The sequence below is a fragment of the Elephas maximus genome, chromosome 24 (genome assembly GCF_024166365.1).
Source record: "Elephas maximus indicus isolate mEleMax1 chromosome 24, mEleMax1 primary haplotype, whole genome shotgun sequence".
Taxonomy (NCBI): domain Eukaryota; kingdom Metazoa; phylum Chordata; class Mammalia; order Proboscidea; family Elephantidae; genus Elephas; species Elephas maximus.
The window spans coordinates 14,754,772-14,778,560 of NC_064842.1; the positions used below are offsets into that span (position 1 = coordinate 14,754,772).

The window sequence follows — 23,789 nt, forward strand, 5'->3', positions numbered from 1 at the left end:
GTGATGATAATATAAAACAGGAGCCCCTGGAGCGTCACAGTAAAATATGGCAGAGATTGTTTGAACAATATGAAAAAAGAGGAAGAAAAAGTGCACAAAACTACTCTGCACACATGGGATCACCATAGTTGAAATCAACTCGGCAGCAACTAACAACCTTTCCCCAATACAGCCTATTCTTTAAAAAGTATGCTTTGCGTTTTGTATAATAAAAGATAGAAGGAATAAAAGATCCCATTTCGAAGAGCAATAGCTTAATAAGAAAATGTAAGACCTACATAGACATGCCTGTATGAGAAACGTGTAAAACCCACATGATGCAAACTTTAAAACACTATTGAAAGACACAAATGAAAACTTGAATAAATGAAATACACCACATTCTTAACATCATAAAGATGTATATACTCTAAATGTTAATTTATGAGTGGAAATACAACTCCAGTAAAAAATACAAAAAGAGTTTTTTTGTTTGTTTGATTTTAAGCAAGCTGATCCTAAAATTCCCTTGAAAAATAAGTAAGTCTACCTAGAAAACTCCTGAAAAGCAAGAGGAATGAAGGAGAAATGTCCCTTTAAGTACTAAGACATATTATAAAGCCTCAGTAATTACAACATTGTGGTACTGGATCATGAATGGAAAGGCAAACTGATGGGACAGTATAGAAAGTCCAGAAATAGATCCAAATACATATGGACGTTTAGTATGTTATACATCAGGAGGTAAGAATAGACTTCCTAACAAATGGTGTTGGGAAAATTTAACAGCCATCTGGATAAAGATCAATGTGCAACCATGGTTTATATCATTCACCAGGATAAACTAAAAGGATCCAAGATTTTTAATGTAAAAAATATAAAACATGAAAGTATTTGAGGACACAAAATGTCGATACTGCAACTAATATCACAGTCAAATAACTCATCACTGTAATACATAAAAGAATTTGTAAAAAAAATGGGGGAAAAATCAACAACCAGATAGAAAAATGGACAAAGGACATCAGCAGACATTCTCAAAAAATGAAACCTAAAAGTACCCTAAATATGTGAAAATACACTCAACTCCACCCATGAGAGAAATACAAACTCACTGAACTACTGTTTCTCTTTTATCAAATGGGCAAAAATATAAAATTTGGGCAGAACTTTCTGTGGGTGAGGTTAAGGGAAGCAGGCATTCTTTTTCATTACTGAAAAAGGTGGAAGAGACAAGGGTTCAGGAAAAGAATTTTCAATGTATATCATCCTGAACTGGTCTGACTGGGGGCAATATGCATGTATTACCTATTAAAAAACTAAATGAAAAACATAGTGATGGACATGTTGCAAAAGGATACATCAACACGCTGCCATTCAGATGAATTTTTTTAACACAGAAAATAACATGCATTGCTTACTGCATAAGACATACACGTGTAGTAAAAAGTACAAAATGTTGCATGAGGGGGTTGGGCAAAGGATAAGGGCCAAGCTTCAGCTCTTTTTGTAACATTTTTTTTCTTAAAAATAAAGAACTGAGGCATACGTTCCAAAATGGCAGCCTATCTACATAATATTGACGGCATGTAAACCGGTGTCTATTATGAAATGCTTTCTAATTTTTAGGAAATTTAACAGAAATAGTACCTATGTGAAACCCAAGTGTCGCTCCTTAATGTCCCCAAGTCCTCGAGTCTTACAGTCACCTAGTCCTTTACATAAATGAATATCCCCATAAATGTGGTACTGTTGTCATTTCAAAGTACCTCATTAGTTTTTTTCAAATGCCAGAAAACTCAGTTCTCACAGGCACCCTTCGATCTGAGTTCCTGTTTCCAGTGCACTCTCGATCTGTCTCCAGTTACTCAGAGTAGCTGTTTTCTCCCTGATCTGTGCTGACACAAGTGGGACAGCCCCACTTCTTTGATTTCCCCAAAGCACCACATAGATGATGTGGTTGCGGGAAGCTGACTATACCATGAAGAGGATTGGGGAACTTTTTTTCTGAGTAAGACACAGCAAAAACTTAAAAATTAACATTAGACAGTTTTGCTTTTTAAAAGTCTCTTGGCTCTTCTTCCCCCAAAATTATAATTCTTTTTGCCTCTTTTCTCTGTCCTTCTCTATCCCTTTCTCTCCCTTTATTCCACCCCATTCTTCCCAAGACTTCTGATTTTATCTCTTAAGTACCCAAAAATACTACAAACTTCTCTCATTTTCTGGTGCATAGTAATTTAACCCTCCTTTTTCTTCTACCTCCTCTTTCTAGATCATGTTGGGGCAGCTAACCATAACTCCCAAATACACTTTAAGGTGTTTAAATTATTTGGGGGAAAAAAAAAAGTCTCCACTTCCTGGGGCTACTGTAACAAATTGCCATAAACTCTGGGACTTAAAACAACAGAAACATATTTTCTCAGGTTTCCTGAGGCCAGAAGTCCGAAATCAAAGTTGTTGGCAGGGCCACGCTCTCCAGAGGCTGTAGGGGAGAGTCCATTCCTTGCATACCCAACTTCTGCTGGTTGCTGGCATTCTGTGGCATGAGGCCTCCTCGCTCTAATCTCTGCCTCTGTCTTCACATCACCTTGTCTTCTGTGTCTCTGCCTTTCACATATAAGGGTACTTGTGATTACATTTAGTTCTGGACAATCTAGGATAAGCGCCCCCTCTCAAGATCATTAACTTAATCATATCTTTTGCCACATGAGGTAATATTCACCAGTTACAGGGATTAGGAAGTGAAAAGATCTTTTTTTTGGCGGGGGGGGGGGGGCTTCTTTGCCTACTGTAGGCACATTTCTTCCTTGTTCCCTTAAAGAATTTTCCCAAATCTCCTCTTTTGTTTAGAAAACTATCCAGCAACTAGAGTTGTAGGGACCCCATGCTAAGAAATATTTGCTTGTCAACAAATGAAGAATTCATGTATCTTCAACTGCACTTGACACATAAGTCTTACCATAGTTCTGGGGCAGAAAATAAGTCTCAGCTAGTTTCAAAGACCACCACGTGTCTGTCAGTTTGTCCTACTGTGGTGGCATACTTGTTGCTGTGATAATGGAAGCTTTGCCACTGATATTTCAAATACCAGTGGGGTCACCCTTGGCAGACAGGTTTCAGCAGAACGTCTGCCTAAGACAGACTAGGAAGAAAGACTTGGCAATCTACTTCTGAAAAAAACTGGCCAATGAATAGCAGCAGAACATTGTCTGATATAGTGCCAGAAGATGAGCCCCTCAGGTTGGAAGGCACTCAAATAAGACTGGGGAAGAGCTACCTCCTCAAAGTAAAATCAACCTTAATAATGAGGATGGAGTCAAGCTTTAGGGACCTTCTTTTGTTGATGTGGCACAACTCAAAATGAGAAGAAACAGCTGCAAACATCTATTAATAATCAGAACATGGAATTTCTGAAATACAAATCTAGGAAAATTGGAAGTAATCGAACATGAAATGGGACACATAAACATCGATATCCTAGGTATTAGTGAGCTGAAATGGACTGCTTTCGCCATTTTCAATCAGACAATCATATGGTCTGCTATGCCAGGAATGGCAAATTGAAAAGGAATGGCATCACATTCATGGACAAAAAGAACATTTCAAGATCTTTCCTGAAGTACAGCACGGTCAGTGATAGGATAAAATCCATACACCTACAACGAAGATCAGTTACTACCACTATTATTCAAATTTATGCACCAACTACTAAGGCCAAAGATGAAAAACTTGAAGATTTTTACCAACTTCTGCACTCTGAAATTGATCAAATATGCAATCAAAATGCGTTGATAATTACTGGTGATTGGAATGCAAAAGTTGAAAACAAAGAAGAAGGATTGGTAGTTGGAAAATATGGCCTTGGTGATAGAAACGACCCCAGAGATCGCATGATAGAAATTTTCGAGACCAACGGCTTCTTCGTTGCAAATACCTTTTTTCACCAACGTAAACGGCAAATATACACACGGACCTTGCCAGATGGAACACACAGGAATCAAATCGACAACATCTGTGGAAAGAGATGGTAGAAAAGCTCAATATCATCAATCAGAACAAGGCCAGAGGCCACTGTGGAGTAGACCATCAATTGCTCATATGCAAGTTCAAGCTGAAGTTGAAGAAAATTAGAACAAGTCCACAAGAGCCAAAGTGTGACATTGAGTATATTTCACCTGAATTTAGAGACCATCTTAGGAATAAAAAATAGATTTGATGAATTGAATGCTAATGACCAAAGACCAGACGAATTGTGGAATGACATCAAAGACATCATACATGAAGAAAGCAAGAGGTCATTAGGAAGACAGGAAAGAAAGAAAAGACCAAAATGGATGTTAGAAGAGACTCTGAAACTTTCTCTTGAATGTCAAATAGCTAAAGTGAACAGAAGAAAGGATGAAGTAAAAGAGCTGAACAGAAGATTTCAAAGGGTGCCTCAAGAAGACAAAGTAAAGTATTACTATAACGTGTGCAAAGACCTGGAGTTAGAAAACCAAAAGGGAAGAACACCCCCAGGATTACTTAAGCTGAAAGAACTGGAGAGAAAATTCAAGCCTCGAGATGCAATGTTGAAGGATTCTATGGGGAAAATATTAAACAATGGAAGAAGCATCAAAAGAAGATGGGAGGAATACAACAGAGTCACCATACCAAAAAGAATTGGTCAACATTCAACTATTTCAGGAGGTAGTATATGATCAACAATCGATGGTACTGAAGGAAAAGGAGGTCCAAGCTGCACTGAAGGAGTTAGCGAAAAGCAAGGCTCCAGGGTTTAACGAAATACCAATTGAGATGTTTCAACAAATGGACGCAGCACTGGAAGAGTTTATTTGTCTATGCCAAGAAATTTAGAAGACAGCTACCTGGCCATCTGACTGGAAGAGATCCGTATTTATGCCTATTACAAAGAAAGGTGATCCAACAGAATGTAGGAATTATCAAACAATATCATTAATATAACAGACAGGTAAAATCCTGCTGAAGAGCTCTCAAAAGCAGTTGCAGCAGTACCTCTATAGGGAGCTGCCAGAAATTTAAGCAGGATTCAGAAGAGTTCGTGGAACAAAGGATATCATTGCTGATGTCAGATGGATCCTGGCTGAAAGCAGAAAATACCAGAAGGATGTTTACCTGTGTTTTATTGGCTATGCAAAGGTGTTCAACTGTGCAGAACATAACAAATTATGGGTAACATTGTGAAGAATAGGAATTCCAGAACACTTAATTGTGCTCATGAGGAACCAGTACTTAGACCAAGAGGCAGTCGTTCGAACAGAGCAAGGGGATACTGCGTTGTTTAAAGTTAGGAAAGGTGTGCGTCAGGGTTGTATCCTCTCACCATATTTATTCAATCTGTACGCTGAGCAAATAGTCCAAGAAACTGGACTATATGAAGAAGAACGCAGCATCAGGATTGGAAGAAGACTCATTAACAACCTGCGATATGTAGAGGACACAACTTTGCATGCTGAAAGTGAAGAGGACTTGAAGCACTTACTGATGAAGATCGAAGACAACAGCCTTCAGTATGGATTATACTTCAACATAAAACAAAAATCCTAACAACTGGACGAATAAGCAATGTTATGATAAATGGAGAAAATATTGAAGTTGTCAAGGATTTCATTTTACTTGGGTCCACAATCAACGCCCATGGAAGCAGCAGTCAAGAAATCAAATGACACATCGCATTGGACAAATCTGTTGCGAAAGACCTCTTTAAAGCATTAAAAAGAAGAGATGTCAGTTTAAGGACTAAGGTGAGCCTGACCCAAGCCATGGTGTTTTCATTTGCCTTATATGCATGTGAGAGCTGGGCAAGGAATGCGGAAGACTGAAGGATTGACGCCTTTGATTTGTTGTGTTGGCAAAGAATATTGAATATACAATGGACTGCCGGAAGAACAAACAAATCTGTCTTGGAAGTAGTACAGTCAGAAAGCTCCTTAGAAGCAAGGATGGTGAGACTTCGTCTTACATACTTTGGACATGTTATCAGAAAGCCATCATGCTTGGTAAAATAGAGGGTCATTTTATAGTTAGTAATACGTACTACATACAGTGTTGCAGCGAGTATTTTGCTGATGTTATCATTCTCATGTCAACCCCCAAAGACAAATAAAGATCAGTTTTATAAAGAGACTGGTAATAAAAGGCAATAATAATAAAAACTAAAAAAAAAAAAAGGTATCCTACTTACATCAGAACTGACTTATGACAGAGTCCTCAGAATGGAAACCCATCGTGTTCCTGGGTTTACCCGTTATGGAATTAATTGTGTCGCCTCAAAATATGTGTTGTAAATTCTAACCCCTATACCTGTGGATGTAATCCTATTTAGGAATAGGGTTTTCTTTCTTATGTTGACAAAGTTATATCAGTGTAGGATGTGTCTTAAGACAATCACTTTTGAGATATAAGTGGAACAGATTAGGCGCAGAAGCAAGTAAGCATGAATGGGGGAAGGATAGATGTCTCAAGGAAATCTTCAGAGTATGCCAAAAGGAATGCAAGAGAAGCTGAGATAAGGATTTTCCCCCAGAGTGGACAGAGAAAGCCTTCCCCTAGAGCTAGTGCCCTGATTTAGGACTTCTAGCCTCTTAAACTACAAGAAAATTAATTTCTGTTCTTTAAAGTCACCCTTCTGTAGTATTTCTGTTATAGCAGCACTAAGAAACTAAGACCTTACACAAAAGAGTTGAAAGCTTATGTACACATAAAAACCTGCAAACAAATGTTCATGGTAGCTTTATTCAGAATTGCCGAAAAGTGGAAGCAACCAAGATGTTCCTTCAGTAGGGCAATTCATAAATCGTAGTACATCCATACACGGAATATCATTCAACGATAAAAAGAAATAAGCTATTCAGCCAGGAAAAGACATGGAGGAACCTGAAATTACTGAGAGAAGTCAGTCTGAAAAGACTACATATTGTATGGTTCCAATTACATGACATTCCTGAAGAGGCCAAACTGTAGAGATAGTAAAAAGATAGGTGGTTGCCAGGGCTTGGGGTGACTGATGGGGAAGGGGTGAATAGGTAGAGCACAGGGGATTTTCAGGGAGGTGAAACTATACTGTATGAAACTGTAACCGTGGACATATGACATTAGGCATTTGTGAAAACCCATACTACCGTACAACACAAAGAATAAACCCTAGTATGAAAAATGGACCTTGGTTAATAATATTGTTGCTGTTAGTTGCTGTTGGTTGATAATAATGTATCAATATTGTGTCATCACTGTAAACAAGTGTACTACACCAATGCAAGGTGTTAATAAGGAAAACTGTGGGTGGGAGTAGAAGGGGTATTTGGGAATTCTCTGTACTTTCTGCTAAATTTTTCTAGAAATCTAAAACTCCTCTAAAAAAATAGTCTAATTAAAAAAAAAGAAAGGAATAGGCTATACCCAGAGCCTTTTTGGGGAGGGTAACAGCAGTGGCAGCAGCTATATCCAGCCACCAGAAGCCGCAGAGGCAGCAAGCCACGGTATTGGCGGGACAACCACTGCTCTCTGGACCCATTGATGGTAGCAGTCGTGCCTTCATAGGACCAGTCCTGTAGCATGATTTTGGCCGTTGTTCCTAGATAAATACCCTGCAAGCCTAGTTCTCTGGCCCTGATAGAGATTTTTAATAAATTCATGTTATTTTTCACTTGCTATTAACCTAGAGTTCATTTCTGCTATTTGCGATTAAAAACCCTGATTGATGCAATGCCCATCTGGAAGCAGTCACTGGGGAATGACATTACCCTCATTGTTCTAGACCAGTCAGGGCCGTCTCTGGGACTGGAGACCAGATTAACCCCAGCCAAACCACATAGCTGCTTTGTAGTGAGGGAGAGCAGGAAAGAATAATGGAATAATCACCCCTATAAAAGAATATCAATGGTCTCTAATGTCAGCAAAGCATAACTGCTAACTTGTTCTTTGTTTTCTTCCACCATTACAGTAACCCTGGTGAGAGTCTTTGTGAAACAGATGAAACTCAGATCATTATCCAGGCTATAAGAGAAGCTAGTTTACCAAAATTTCTTCCTGATGATGTCCCACTTTTTGAAAAAATTATAGGAGATATTTTTCCTGGAGCTGCAGTTCCCAACGTAAATCAACTTGCCTTGGAGGTAATAAGACCTTTGAAAACAGTCACAGATGATTTATATGTGGAATATCATTTAAGAAAGTAGATGAGGGTTAAAAATATTATAGTTCTTTCTGAAATACTGTATTCATGTGATAACTTTGGGGAAAAAAATACTTGGATATATATTTCCCCCTTGGGGAGAAAAAAGAGCTTTTAGCATATCATTTTAGTGTAATGGAAAGAAAAATGAACTGCGTATGTTTAGACAAGGAAGACTATTACATATTTTGTCTCTCAATTTGCTCATCTTTCAAGTGGAGCCCTGGTAGCACAATGGTTAAGAGCTACGGCTGCTAACCAAAAGGTCAGCAGTTCGAATCCACCAGCTGCTCCTTGGAAACTATATTAAGCAGTTTTACTCTTCCTATAGGGTCAAATGAATGGGAATCGACTCCACAGCAGTGGATTTTTTGGGGTTATAGAGTTAAATGGGGATAATAGTGTCTGCTCTTCCTACCTTATAGAGGTACTCTTAGAATCAAATTAGATCAGAGTTACTAAAAATACTTTAAAATGTAAATATTTTGTGATCATTAAAATTACACATTATAATTGTAGAGCACTTTGTTGTCTCTCTTATATACACAACCTCACCGCCATTGCCTTAGTCTGGGTAGAATCCCAATATCTCTTGCTTCTTCTGTTAGATATCCTTCTACTACTCCCTGCATTCCAGTATATTTCCATATGGCCACCAGAGTTGCTTTCCTGAAACGTATGGTTGATCACGTAAAGCCACTGTTGGATCAATGTTGCCTGTAGTACAAAAATCCAGATTAATTATCTTGATGTATAATGCCTTTCACAATCTGGCTAGACCTAGTATATCCTACTTTTCCAATATATCCTATCTTTCCTTCCTTAACCCCCTTCTCCTCCATATTCTTTCCACCCTGAATATCTCACTGTTCTCTGGCTCCTCTAGGTCCTTATCAGACATCAGGCCTTTAAACATTGTTTCCTTTCACTGGAACTCACTGTTTGTTATTAAGACCGTTAACTCTGTTTTCTGTTTGTTTGCTTGTCTTGTACATTCTTTTATTTTCAGACTTTATGAATCACTGTTTTGTGTCTCTTTTGTACAGCATAAAGTTAGTTGGCTTTTCTTTGTGATCCAATCTGAAGATATTCTTTTTTAATAGATGAAATAAGCCTAGTTACATTTACAGACATGTCAAATCTGATCTTAATTCTGGAATATTATTTTATGTTATCTTTTTTTTGTTTTTATAGCTTTTTTAAGTCTTCATTTTACTTGCTTTTGCTTTTTTATTCTTTGTCTTCTGATTTTTATGCAGGTTTATATTTTTATTCTATGGGTAATCATTACAACTATACCTTTCTATAATTTTTCTTTTAAATCATTACAACTATACCTTTCTCTAATGTCCGTAGTTTTTATTTGGATCAAATCCATTAGTTCTCTAATAGGAGCAGTAAAAATTAGTATATACCCTCTTCCTTCCCCTGGGTGACACAAATGGTTAAGCCCTCAACTACTAAGGGAAAAGTTGGTGGTTCAAACTCACCCAGAGGCACCTCAGAAGACAGGCCTGGCAATCTGCTTCTGAAAGCCCACAGCCTTGAAAACTCTCAGGTTCTACTCTGCACTCATGGTCTCCCCATGAGTCACATTGACTGATGGCAACCAACAATAACAGCAACCCAAATTTAGGCAATAGTGCTACCACTCTTGTTTTCTTAACTTTGTAAATTAAAAATGGTACCTTCTGACTCTCTGACAGAAAAAGCTTATTCTGTGTCCTGATTTCTTACCATCATTGTCTCTCAAATTTTATTAATTGTATCATTTTATACTTAAGTTAATTCCAAAATAACTTATAGTTTGGGCTGATAATGCTGTCTAATTTTTATTATATTCCTAGTTGATTATTGCAGGTGTAGCAAAATGCCATTGATTTGGTAAGTTGATCTTGAAATCTAGCAACTTGCTAAGTTCTCCCACTAGTAACTAGCCTTTTGTCTATTCTCTTGATTTTTCTTGGTAAATCATCATGTCATATTAAAATAATGGCAGTTGTATCCAATATCTATCCATCGTTTTAATATTTTTAATGATAGTTTTCTGGTGTTGAACCATCCTTGCATTCTTGGAATGTACCACACTCTATGATCACCTTATTTTTGATATACTACTGGATTGTTGTTGGTGGTGGTGTTAGGTGCTGTCCAGTCAGTTCTGACTCATAACAACTGAGAATGAAACACTGCCCGGTCCTGCACCATCCTCACAATTGTTGCTATGCTTGAGCCCATTGTTGCAGCCACTGTGTCAATCCATCCCGTTGAGGGTCTTCCTCTTTTTCACTGACCCTCTACATTACCAAGCATGGTGTTCTTCTCCAGGGACTGATCTGTCCTGATAGCATGTCCAAAGTATGTGAGACGTAGTCTCGCCATCCTTGCTTCTAAAGGACATTCTGGTTGCCCTTACTTCAAGACAGATTTGTTTGTTCTTCTAGCATTTCATGGTATATTCAATATTCTTTGCCAACACCACAGTTCAAAGGCGTCAATTCTTCTTTGGACTTCCTTATTCACTGTCCAGCTATCGCATACATATGAGGCAACTGAAAACACCATGGCTTCGGTCAGGCACACCTTGGTCCTCAAGGTGACATCTTTGCTTTTCAACACTTTGAAGAAGTCTTTTGCAACAGATTTGCACAATGAAATACGTCTTTTGATTTCTTGACTGTATGGATATTGATTGCGAATCCAAGTAAAATGAAATCTGTGACAACCTCAATCTTTTCTCCATTTATCATGATGTTGCTTATTGATCCAGTTATGAGGATTTTTGTTTTCTTTATGTTGAGGTGTAATCCATCCTGAAGGCTGTAGTCTTTGATCTTCATCAGTAAATGCTTCCAGTCCTCTTCACTTTCAGCAAGCAAGGTTGTGTCACCTGCATAACACAGGTTGTTAGTGAGTCTTCCTCCAATCCTGATGCAAATTCTTCTTCGTATAGTGCAGCAACTTGGATTATTTGCTCAGCATAGAGATTGAATAGGTATGGTAAAAGGATACAACCCTGACACACACCTTTCCTGGCTTTAAACCATGCGGTATCCCCTTGTTCTGTTTGAATGACTGCCTGTACAGGTTCCTCATGAGCACAAACAAGTGTTCTGGAATTCTCATTCTCCACAATGTTATCCATAATTTGTTATGATCCATACACTCGAAGCCTTAGTATAGTCAATAAAACACAGGTAAACTTCTTTCTGGTATTCTCCGCTTTCATCCAGAATCCATCTGACATCAGCAATGACGTCCCTGGTTCCACGTCCTCTTCTGAATCTTGCCTGAGTTTCTCGCAGTTCTCTGTTGATACACTGCTACAGCCACTTTTGAACGATCTTCTCAAAATTTTACTGTCTGTGATATTAATGATATTGTTTGATAATTTCCACATTTGCTTGGATCTCCTTTCTTGGGAATAGGCATAAATAGGGATCTCTTCCAGTTGGTTGGCCAGGTAGCTGTCTTCCAAATTTCTTGGCATAGACGAGTGAAAACTTCCAATGCTACATCTATTTTTGAAACATCTCAATTGGTATTCCATCAACTCCTGGAGCCTTGTTTTTTGCCAATGCCTTCAGTGTGGCTTGGACGTCTTCCTTTAGTACCACTGGTTCCTGATCATATGTTGCCTCCTGAAATGGTTGAACACTGATGAGTTCTTTTTGGTATAGTGACTCTGTATAATCCTTCCATCTTCTTTTGATACTTCCTGTGTCATTTAATATTTTCCCCGTAGAATCATTCAGTGTTGCAATTGAGGCTTGAATTTTTTCTTCAGTTCTTTCAGCTTGAGAAATGCTGAATGTGTTCTTCCCTTTTGCTTTTCTATCTCCAGGTCTTTGCCTTCTTGAGGGATCCTTTGAAACCTTCTGTTCAGCTCCTTTATGTCATCACTTTTTCCTTTTTCCTTAGCTACTTGATGTTCAAGAGCAAGTTTCAGAGTCTCTTCTGTCATCTATTTAGGTCTTTTCTTTCTCTTCTATCTTTTTAATGACCTCTTGCTTTCTTCATGTATAATGTCCTTGATGTCATTCCACAACTCGTCTGGTCTTTGCTCATTAGCGTTCAACATGTCAAACCTATTCTTGAGATGGTCTCTAAATTCATGTGGGATATACTCAAGGTCATACTTTGGTTCTTGTGGACTTGTTATAATTTTCTTCAGTTTCAGCTTGAACTTGCATATGAGTAATTGATGGTCTGATCCACAGTCGGCCCCGGCCTTGTTCTGCCTGATGATATTGAGCCTTTCCATTGTCTCTTTCCACAGATGTAGTCACTTTGATTCCTATGTATTCCATCTGGTGAGGTCCACATGTATAGTTGCCACTTATGTTGGTGAAAAAAGGTATTCGCAGTGAAGAAGCTGTTGGTCTTGGAAAATTCAATCATGTGATCTCTGGCATTGTTTCTATCACCAAGGCCATATTTTCCAACTATCAATCCTTCTTGTTTGCTTCCACCTTCCGCATTCCAATCACCAGTAATTCTCAGTGCATCCCGATTGCATGTTAAATCAATTTCAGACTGCAGAAGTTGGTAAAAATCTTCAATTTCTTCCTCTTTGGCCTTAGTGGTTGGTGCATAGATTTGAATAATAGTCGTATTAACTGGTCTTCCTTGTAGGTGTATGGATATTATTCTATCACAGACAGCATTGTACTTCAGGACAGATCTTGAAATGTTCTTTTTGATGATGAACGCAATGCCGTTTCTCTTAAATTTGTTATTCCCAGCATACTAACCCATTTAATTGTCTGATTCAGAATGACCAGGACCAGTCCATTTCAGCTCACTAATGTGTTCCATTTCATTTTTGATGATATCCAATTTTCCTAGATTCATACTTTGTACATTCCAGGTACTGAGTATTAATGGTTTGCAGCTGTTTTTTCTCTTTTTGAGTCATGCCACATCAGCAAATGAAGGTCCCAAAAGCTTGATTCCTTCCACATCATTAAGGTTGACTCTAATTTGAGGAGGCAGCTCTTCCCCAGTTGTATTTTGAGTGCCTTCCAACCAGAGGGACTTCTCTTCCAGGACTATATCAGACAGTGTTCTGCTGCTATTCATAAGGTTTTCACTGGCTAATTCTTTTCAGAAGTAGACTGCCGGGTCCTTCTTCCTAGTCTGTCTTAGTCTGGAAGCTCAGCTGAAACCTCTCCACCATGGGTGACCCTGCTGGTATGTGAATACCAGCGGCATAGCTTCTAGCATCACAGCAATACACGAACCCCTGCAGTATGACAAACTGACACACGAGTGGGAGACTATTGGATTAAGTTAGCTAATATTTAATTTAGAATTTTCACATCTACATTAATAAGTGACCACTGTTGTCGAATTGATGCTGACTCTTAGCGACCCCACAGGGTTTCCAAGGCTGTAAATCTCTACAGAAGCAGACTGCCACATCTTTTTCCCACAGAGCCACTGGTGGTTTTGAACTGCTGACCTTTCAATTAGCAGTCAAATGTTTTAACCACTGCACCACCAGGAAATCCTGTGGGGAAGTCCTACTCTGTCCTACAGGGTCACTATGAGTCGGAATCTACTCAACGGCAATGGGTTTGGTTTTTGGTTTTTAACATTAATAAGTTAAATGCCCTTAACTGGTTTTATAAACAAGATTTTACGATTTCTTAAAAATAAGCTAGTCAAGAATCGCTGCTCTATTTTCTGGAGAATCTTACATGAGATAAAAATGAACTATCCCTTAAATTTTTGGTAAAACTCATTATAACACTATTTATGTCTGGATTTTGGGGGAGGTAGTGAGAAGAGGCTTTGAATGTCATTTTAATTTTTGTTACTTATTGATCAATTCAAGTTCCTTATTCTTTATGCCAACATGTTTTATGTTTTCAAATTATTAAGTTGTTCGTCGTACTCTCATTTTAAAATCTCTGCTATAGTTTTTTATTATTGATCATTCTTGTTTGAAGTCCATATATAATTAATTTGTTCAAACAGACAGCTTTTGCATTTGTTTATTTTCTCTGTTATTTTTATTTTCTATTTGATTCTCTATTTTCTAGTCTTCATTATTTTCATGTGTTGGGTTGGATTTGTTCTGTTGTTCTTTTCTCCATTTTCCTGATTTGAATGCTTAGTTTATTTATTTTTTATCTTTACTATTTTCTCCTAAAGTATTTAAGCTATAAACTTCCCTCTAAGCATTGCATTAGCTGTTTCCCACACATTTTGACATGCAGTGTTTTAATTAGCATTCAGTTATAAATATTTCTTAATTTACTTTATGATTTCTTTTTATAACTCAGGTTATTTTGTTTCCAAATGTATGAGATTTTATTCTCCTGATATTAACTTTTATTTGTATTAATTTTAGTTGTATATTCTGTAAGAAATTAATCCATTTGAATTTATGGAGTCTCCCTACATTGCCTAATGAATGGTCTTTTTTTTGTAAGTGCTTCTCAAAAATAATGTGTATTCTGTGCTTGTTGAATATAAAGTTATACACATAGCCTGTTAGTTGTATTTTTTAGAGCTTTGCAATCTCTGCTTATTTTTTGTTGGTCAATTTCTGTATTAAGATCTTAACTGCAATTGTTGATATATCTATTTCACCTGCACTTGTGTCAATTTTTGCTTTTTAGAGCTGAGATTTATAAGTTGTACATATGTTTATATCTTATTCTTTTACCAGTATATTATGTTCCTCTTTAGTACATATGCTATGTCTCACCTTAAAAACTATTTAGTCAGAAGTTAAGATTGTTACCCAACTTTTTGCTTTGGAAGTTCATATTTCCAGAATTTCTTTTTCCATCTTTTTTCAAACTTTCTATCTCTGAACTGTATGTCTTATAGCAAATATATTGGTACACTTTGTTTTTTGTTACCCAGTCTTTGATTATCCATCCTGTATTTATTGATTTTAAGGTTTTGTTTATTGTAGTTTCTGTTATTTTAAGATTCATAACTGTTGTATTATTTATTTTAATTTCTTTTTGCCTCATTGTTTTCTCTTTTTTCCTGCTCTGTCTGAGACAGCTAGAGTTTATTCTGTGTTTATGCTCTGTGGTGCTTATCTAGTTATGAGTTTTGATGCTCTTCTAGCCCTTTAGAAGAAAGTTTTATTTTTCTTTATTTCTCTAAATTGACAGGAGTCTTATATACTTCAAGATCCTTTGGTCCACGCGGTTGAATGAGTTGGACTTTTCTAGACCAACAATTTGCAGGTCCAAACTCTGTCTAAGCCTAGCTATTTTGATAGCTGTTTCATGTTTTTTGGGATTTTGTAGATTTTATTGTTCCCTTGTTTTAATGAAAATGTGATTGGATATTTTTTCCTTTTTGCCCAGTGTGGTTTCTGAAAGTACAGTGGAGATTTGTCTCAAAGCTATTGCCTGTATTTTGAATATTTAAACTTACATTTTGAGGATTTTCACTTTAATAGAGAAAAATAAGGAAAATGTTAGTTGACAAGTTTTGCTTCTTCTGTCTTACATAAGCACTCTTCTGTCTCTCCCAGGCAAGGCCTAAAACTTCCCCACTTTCTTTTCTTTAATTTTAAGTTTTAAGCACCTCTTGTGTTGTTGTAAATGTTTTCAAGACACAGCTAAAAAATACCATTGCCATTCTAATAGCAATCTTGTAAGTACATTACTGGTTTTACTTTTGAGCTTCATTGTATATGCATCTTTTCACCACTTTCACAAGTTTCTTTATGGCAGTCTGAGCTTATGGAAAAGGTTTTTGTACAACAATATTAGTTTATTTAGTTACTCCCTCATATGTATAATTTTTATGTTGGTAAATGTGCAAGCTGTCAACTATGTAGTAAATTGTTACTCATCAAGTTGCATTATATAGTTCATATATGGCACAAAGATCATAATTTAAAGTTATGGTGATTTTAATATTAAACTTGGAGTAATCCAGTCTTTTATTTAATGTTGTCTCTTTAATGGCTTACGCAATGACCTTTTTTGTACAGCATATCCAAATACGAATACATCTTATTAAAGAAATAATCCGTAAGTGTGTTGTTTGCACTGTTTGATCATTTGAGATACAAGAATCTGAACTGCATGCATTAGACAATTAAGATCTGTCCATCTTTTATTTAGATATTTGTCTCTAACAGTACCCAAAGTATATGGATGTCATTAACTCAAGATTAATTGAGAATTACTGAAACGATATCATGGACTAAAAACTACGTATAGTTTCACATCCAGCATTGCATACAGCAACGAATACTTTACAATAGGAATATGAATTTATTTATAACCCTTCCAAAGTTAGAACTTTGTAAAACTTCTTGGCCAGGTGGAATGACCTATCTGGATATCTCCTTGATTATATTCTAGTTCTGCTGCTCTTCTGTACCTCCTGTGCTATCCTTATCTCACACTATTCTACACCTGCGTGACTTCTTGCTTGTATCCGGGTTGGTATCCAGCCTTATGTTACTAACTATGGAGAACTTTTAGCCTCCACATCAATAACTGCTCAACATTTGGCCTTTAAGTAGAGCAGTTAAGTCAACTGCATTTAAAAAGTTGTTCTTCAAAAAATCCTCTCAGCTAATGCCTGCCTCCAATTGGTCTTGCCATAACCCATTGCCATCCAGCTCATTCTGACTCCTTGTGACCCTATAGGGCAGATTAAAGCTGCCCCATAGGGTTTCCAAGGCTGTAAATCTTTTTTTAATTATCGTACTTCAGATGCACATTTACAGAACAAACTAGCTTCTCATTAAACAATTAGTTCACATACAGTTTTGTGACACTAGTTATCAACTCCATGACATGTCAACAGCCTCCCATTATCAACCTTGCGTTCCCTATTACCAGCTTTCCTGTCCCCTACTGCCTTCTAGGCCTTGCCCCTGGGCTGGTATGTCCATTTATTCTTGTTTTGTTTTATGGGCCTGTCTAATCTTTGCCTAAAGGGTGAACTTCAGGAGTGACTTCATTACTGAGCTAAAAGGGTGCCTGGGGACCATACTCTCAGGGGTTCCTCAGTCTCTGCCAGACCAGTAAGTCTGTTGTGTGTGTGTGTGTGTGTGTGAGTTAGAATTTTGGTCTACTTTTTTTTCCATCTCTGTCCATGATGCTCTATTGTGATCCCTGTCAGAGCACTTGGTGGTAGTAGCTGGGCACCATCGAGTTGCACTGGACTCAATCTTGTGGAGGCTGTAGTACTTGTGGTCCCTTAGTTATTTGAACAAATCTTTCCCTTGTGTCTTCAATTTTCTTCATTCTCCCTTGCTCCAGACAGGGTGAGACAAGTGGAGTATCTTCAATGGCTGCTCACAAGCTTTTAAGACCCCAAACGCTACTCACCAAAGTAGAATGTAGAACATTTTCTTTATAAAGTATGTTATGCCGATTGAGCTAGATGTTCCCCGAGATCATGCTCTCCACAGCCTTCAGCTCAGTAATTCAGTCCCTCAGAGAATTTGGTTGTCCATAACCTTGCCTTGGGCAAGATGTGCTGGCTTCTCCAGTATCATGTACTGTCTCACCCTTCACCAAAGTTACCACTTGTCTATTTAGTGTTTTTCCACCTTTACCCTTCCCCTCCCTCATAACCATCAAAGATTGTTTCTTTTTGTGCATAAATCTTTTCATGAGTTTTTATGGTAGTGGTCTCATACAATATTTGTCCTTTTGTGATTGATTTATTTCACTCAGCATAATATCCTCCAGATTCTTCCACGTGGTGAGATGCTTTTCAGATTCATCATTGTTCTTTATCATTGTGTAGTACTCCATTGTATGTATGTACCATAGTTTTTTTATCCATTCGTCTGTTGATGGGCATCTAGGTTGTTTCCATCTTTTTGCTATTGTGAATAATGCTGCAGTAAATATATGTATGTTTATGTCTATTCGTGTGATGGTTCTTATTTCTCTAGGATGTATTCTTATGAGTGGAATTGCTGGTTCATATGGTATTTCTATTTCTGGCTTTCTAAGGAAGCACCATATCACTTTCCAAAATGTTGTACCATTTTGCATTCCCACCAGCAGTGCATAAGAGTTCCAATTTCCCTGTAGGCTCTCCAACATTTGTTACTTTCTGTTTTTTTGATTCGTGCCGGTAATGCCAGGGTGAGATGGTATCTCATTGTGGTTTTGATTTGCATTGCTCTTTTTTTTAATGGCTAGTGATCGTGAGCATTTCTTCAAGTGTCTGTTAGCCGCTTGAACGTCTTCTTTGTTGAAGTGTCTGTTCATTTCCTTTGCCCATTTTTTAATTGGAGTATTTGTCTTTTTGTGGTAGAGGTGTTGGATTTTCCTATAGATTTTAGAGATTAGACCTTTGTCGGATTTGTCATAACCAAAATTTTTTCCCAGTCTGTAGTTTCTCTTTTTACTCTTTTGGTGAAGTCTTTTGATGAGCATAGTGTGTAATTTTTAGAAGATCCCAGTCATCTAGCTTATCTTCTGGAGTTTGTGTGTTGTTAGTTATGTTTTGTATCCTGTTAATCTGGCATTGATCCTATTTTTTTCTTCTATGATCTTTATAGTTTTGGTTTTATATTTAGGTCTTTGATCCGTTTTGAATTATTATTTGTGTATGGTTTGAGGTATGAGTCTTGTTTCACTTTTTTGCAGGTGGACATCCAGTTTTGACAGCACCTTTTGTTAAAAAGACTGTCTTTTCCCCATTCGATGGGCTTTGCACACTTGTTGAAGATCAGGTGGCCATAGGTGGATGGATTCTCAATTCTGTTCGATTGGTCAGTGTATCTATTGCTGTGCCAGTACCAGGCTGTTTTGACTACTGTAGCTGTATAGCAGATTCTGAGGTCAGGTAGTGTGAGTCCTCCAAATTTGTTCTTCTTCAACAGTACTTTTCTTATCCAGGGCCTCTTTCCTTTCCATATAAAGTTAATGATTAGTTTTTCCATGTCTTTAAAGAATACTCCTGGTAATTGGATCAGGGTTGCACTGTGTTTGTAGATTACTTTGAGTAGAATTGACATTTTCACAATGTTGAGTCTACTTATCCATGAGCATGGTATGTTTTCCATTTATGTAGGTCTCATTCGGTTTCTTGCTGTAGTGTTTTGTAGTTTTCTTTTTATAGGTCTTTTATGTCCCTGGTTAGATTTATTCCTAAGTATTTTTATTTTTTTAGGGGCTATTTAAATGGTATTGTTTTCCTGATTTCTATTTTGTCATTCTCTTTATTGGTGTCTAGGCATCCAACTGGCTTTTGTATGTTTATCTTATATTTTGCTACTGTGCTGAATCTTTCTGTTAGATCCAGTAGTTTTCTTGTGGAGTCTTTTGAGTTTTCTATGTATAATATCATATCACCTATAAATAGGGAGTTTTACTTCTTCATTACCAGTTTGGATGCCCTTTATTTCTTTTTCTTGCCTCTAGCTAGGACTTCCAGCACAATGTTAAATAGAAGTGGTGATAAAGGGCATCCTTGTCTTGTAGGCTGTAAATCTTTGTGGAAGCTGACTGCCACGTCTTTCTCCCATGGAGAGCTGGTGGGTTCAAACTTCTAACCTTTCAGTTAGTAGCCAGGCACTTAACCACTGTGCCACCAGGTGCCATAGAAGCTGCTTTTTTCTCCATTCATATAGTCTTGCTGAGTTTTCTGTGTCTCCTTCAACTGCTTCTTTGTTATAGCCCATTGTATAGATGCAAGGAATGAGAAATAGCATGGACAGGGATTGGTTAGAAAGGAAGGATAAATTCCATTTTTTTAAGCCATGGTTACCAATTTTATCCATTCTGAAATAACCCCCCTTTGAAGGAAGCATCACTGCCCTTATACTTCCTGTGTTAAAATAATAAGTATCTTTCCAAGCTGCAGTCACTCCTTGGGATGTATATGTCATATACATATGTAAAACATATCATATCTTCAATCTCGTACATTTTATTTGCTTTCTTAGGACATCCTTAACATTGAAACATTAGAATATGCATTGCAAAATTGAAAACCTATCTTAATGATTAGAATTACAAAAAAGTATTAATCTTTACATTGTCTTTTAGTGTGGGGATAATTAAACAGTTGTACTCTCATAATAATTCGTTTTTACATAAGCCTGGTTCTTAACCTGGGGGAGCAGTCTGTGAATTTGCTATAAGGGGTCTGTGAACATGAGATTTTGTGTGAATTGTGGTTTCCTGGGGAGAGTAATAATTGGTTTTATTATTCTCAGAAAGCTTGGTGAACTGAAAATTAAGAACTGCTGTCTTAAAGTACAATGATTGATATCTAGTTAAGAGAGATTTTGGAGAATTAAAAATTTTAGGGTTCAAACTGCAATGCATTTTAAATCTGTGTGTTTATTTCCTTTCAGAAAGCTGTGTCTATTGCAACACTGTGCTTGGGCCTACAACATTGCCCAGCTCAGAAAGAGAAGATCATACAGTTTCATAATCAACTTCAGGTAAGTGCACAGCGGCATGCGTATTAGCCACTCTTTGCTCTAGGTTTAGTGGATACAAACAAGGGGAAATCAAATAATAATAATAAAGAGCTATTAAGATGTTCTTCAGAGTAGTTTATTGATTATTTTCCTAGACTTTGTTGTTTGACCTTCATCTTAAAGTTCAATAAATTAATCTTTTTCACCTTAATACATACTTGTAAAAAACCTACAAATGTGGTGCAAAACACTGAATCCAGTTGCTACACCTTTTTTGAATTTTCTATTCTCCATGAATGAACCATCTGTAAAAATATCACAATGTGTATTCCCCTGATTACTACTAAGATTGTATATCCTTTCTTATATTTATTAATCATTTGAGTTTTCTGTGAATTGCCAGATTATGTACTGCACTGTTTTCTCAATTGGTTTGTTTGTTTTTTTCTTTAGTAAATGTTTGGATTTTTTATTATGTATTTTCATATCATAATTCATTATTGATTATATATATGCATTACTAATAAAGTCTGTAACTCTTGGCTTTTTAGAAATGTTTGCAATGTTCAGTTGCGCAGAAAACATTTTTTGGTGCTGTAAAAATCTATCAATTATTTCTTAATGTTTGTTTTTGTGTCCTATTTTTTAAAATCTTCTCTACCCTCTTTTCAAAAAGATTTTCTATTAAATTTTTGTAAAAGTTTTATATATTTGGATTTTCCGTCTTTAAGTTTGGCTGGAATATATTTTTCCTTAGGGTATCAAGTTGCTGTTTTGTTGTTATTAGGTGCCTTCGGGTTGGTCCTGACCCATAGCAACCCTATATGTAACAGAAAGAAACGCTTCCCAGTCCTGCGCCATCCTCACAATCCTTGTTATACTTGAGCCCATTGTTGCAGCCACTGTGTCAATCCATCTCGTTGAGGGTCTTCCTCTCTTTCACTGACACTTTATTCTACCAACCATGATGTCCTTCTCCAGGAACTGATCCCTCCTGATAACACGTCCAAAGTATATGAGTCACAGTCTTGCCATCCTTGCTTCTAAGGAGCATTCTGGCTGTACTTCCTCCAAGACAGATTTGTTCATTCTTCTGGCAGTCCATGGTATATTCAATATTCTTCGCCAACACCATAATTCAAAGGCATCAGTTCTTCTGTTTTCTTTATTCATTGCTCAGCTTTTACATGCATGCAAGGTGCTTGAAAATACCATGGCTTTGGTCAGGCGCACCTTAGACCTCAAAGTGACATCTTTGCGTTTTTTAACATCTTAAAGACATTTTTTGCAGCAGATTGCCCAATGCAATATGTCATTTGATTTCTTGACTACTGCTTCCATCAGCATTGATTGTGGATCCAAGTAAAAGGAAATCCTTGACAACTTCTATATTTTCTCCATCTATCATGATGTTGCTTATTGGTCCAGTTGTGAGGATTTTTATTTTCTTTATGTTCGGGTGCAATCCATACTGAAGTCTGTAGTCTTCGGTCTTCATCAGTAAGTGCTTCAAGTCCTCCTCACTTTCAGCAAGCAAGGTTGTGTCATCTGCATATCGCAGGTTATCAGTGAGTCTTCCTCCAATCCTGATGCCACTTTCTTCTTCATATAGTCCATCTTCTCAGATTATTTGCTCAGCATACAGATTGAATAAATATGGTGAAATGATACAACCCTGACACACACCTTTCCTGACTTTAAACCACACGGCATCCTCATGTACTGTTTGAACGACTGCCTCTTGGTCTATGACAGGTTCCTTCATGAGCAGAATTAAGTGTTCTGGGACTCCCATTCTTTGCAATGTTATCCATAATTTGTTATGATCCACACAGTAGAATGCCTTTGCCTAGCCAATAAAACACAGATAAACATCTTTCTGATATTCTCTGCTTTGAGTCAAGATCCATCTGACATCAACAGTGATAGCCCTCTTTACACTTCCTCTTCTGATCTGTCTTGGATTTCAGGCAGTTCCCTGTTGATGTATTGCTGAAACCTTTTTGAATTATCTTCAGCAAAATTTTACTTTTGTGTGACATTAATGATATTGTTTGATAATTTTCCCATTCTGTTGGATCACCCTTCTTTGGAATGGGCACAAAAATGGATCTCTTCCAGTTGGGCAGGTAGCTGTCCTCCAAATTTCTTGGCATAGACGAATGAGCACCTCCAGGGCTGCATCTGTTTGTTGAAACATCTCAATCGGTAGTCCATAAATTCCTGGAGCCTTGTTTTTTACCACTGCCTTCAGTACAGATTGGACTTCTTCCTTCAGTATCATTGGTTCTTGACCATATCCTACTTTCTGAAATGGTTTAATGTTGACCAGTTCTTCTTGGTACAATGATTCTTGTGTATTCCTTCCATCTTCTTTTGATGCTTCTATCATCGTTCAATATTTTCCCTGTAGAATCCTTCGAAATTGCAACTCGAGGCTTGAATTTTTCCTTTAGTTCTTTCAGCTTGAGAAATGGCAGGCGTGTTCTTCCCCCTTGGTTTTCTAACTCCAGGTCTTTGCACTTTTTATTATTATACTTTCATTTGTCTTCTTGAACTGCCCTTTGAGATTTTCTGTTCAACTCTTTTATGTGATCGTTACTTCTGTTCACTTTAGCTACTTGAAGTACAAGATTTAGTTTCAGAATCTCTTCCGACATCCATTTTGGTCTTTTCTTTCTTTTCTATCTTTTTAGTGACCTCTTGCTTTCTTCATGTCTGATGTCTTTGATGTCATTCCACAATTAGTCTTGTCTTTGGTCAGTGGTGTTCAATGCATCAAATCTATTCTTGAGATGGTTTCTAAATTCAGGTGGGATATACTCAAGGTAGTACTTTGGCTCTAGTGGACTTGTTCTAATTTTCTTGAACTTCATCTTGAACTTGCATATGAGCAATTGATGGTCTGTTCCGAAATCGGCCTCTGGCTTTGTTCTGACTGGTGATATTGAGCTTTTCCATTGTCTCTTTCCACAGATGTAGTCGATTTGATTTCTGTGTATTGCCTCTGTCCAGGTCCACGTGTATAGTCACCATTTATGTTGGTGAAAAACGGTATTTGCAATGAAGAAGTCATTGGTTTTGCAAAATTCTGTCATGCACTCTCCAGAATCATTTTTTATCACCAAGGCCATGTTTTCCAACTACCGACCCTTCTTAGTTTTCAGCTTTCGCATTCCAATCACCAGTAATTATCAGTGCATCTTGATTGTGTGTGTCATGGATTGA

General features: G+C 37.3%; 1 protein-coding gene across 1 annotated transcript in view; it reads left to right on the forward strand.

The window, feature by feature from the left end:
* DNAH14 (dynein axonemal heavy chain 14) overlaps positions 1–23,789 on the forward strand; it is a 379,927-nt gene that overhangs the window by 152,646 nt on the left and 203,492 nt on the right. Inside the window, exons 35-36 of the mRNA XM_049867924.1 lie at positions 7,943–8,114; positions 20,493–20,582. Of these exons, the coding sequence (XP_049723881.1) occupies positions 7,943–8,114; positions 20,493–20,582 (262 nt within the window). The remainder of the gene's footprint in view (positions 1–7,942; positions 8,115–20,492; positions 20,583–23,789) is intronic.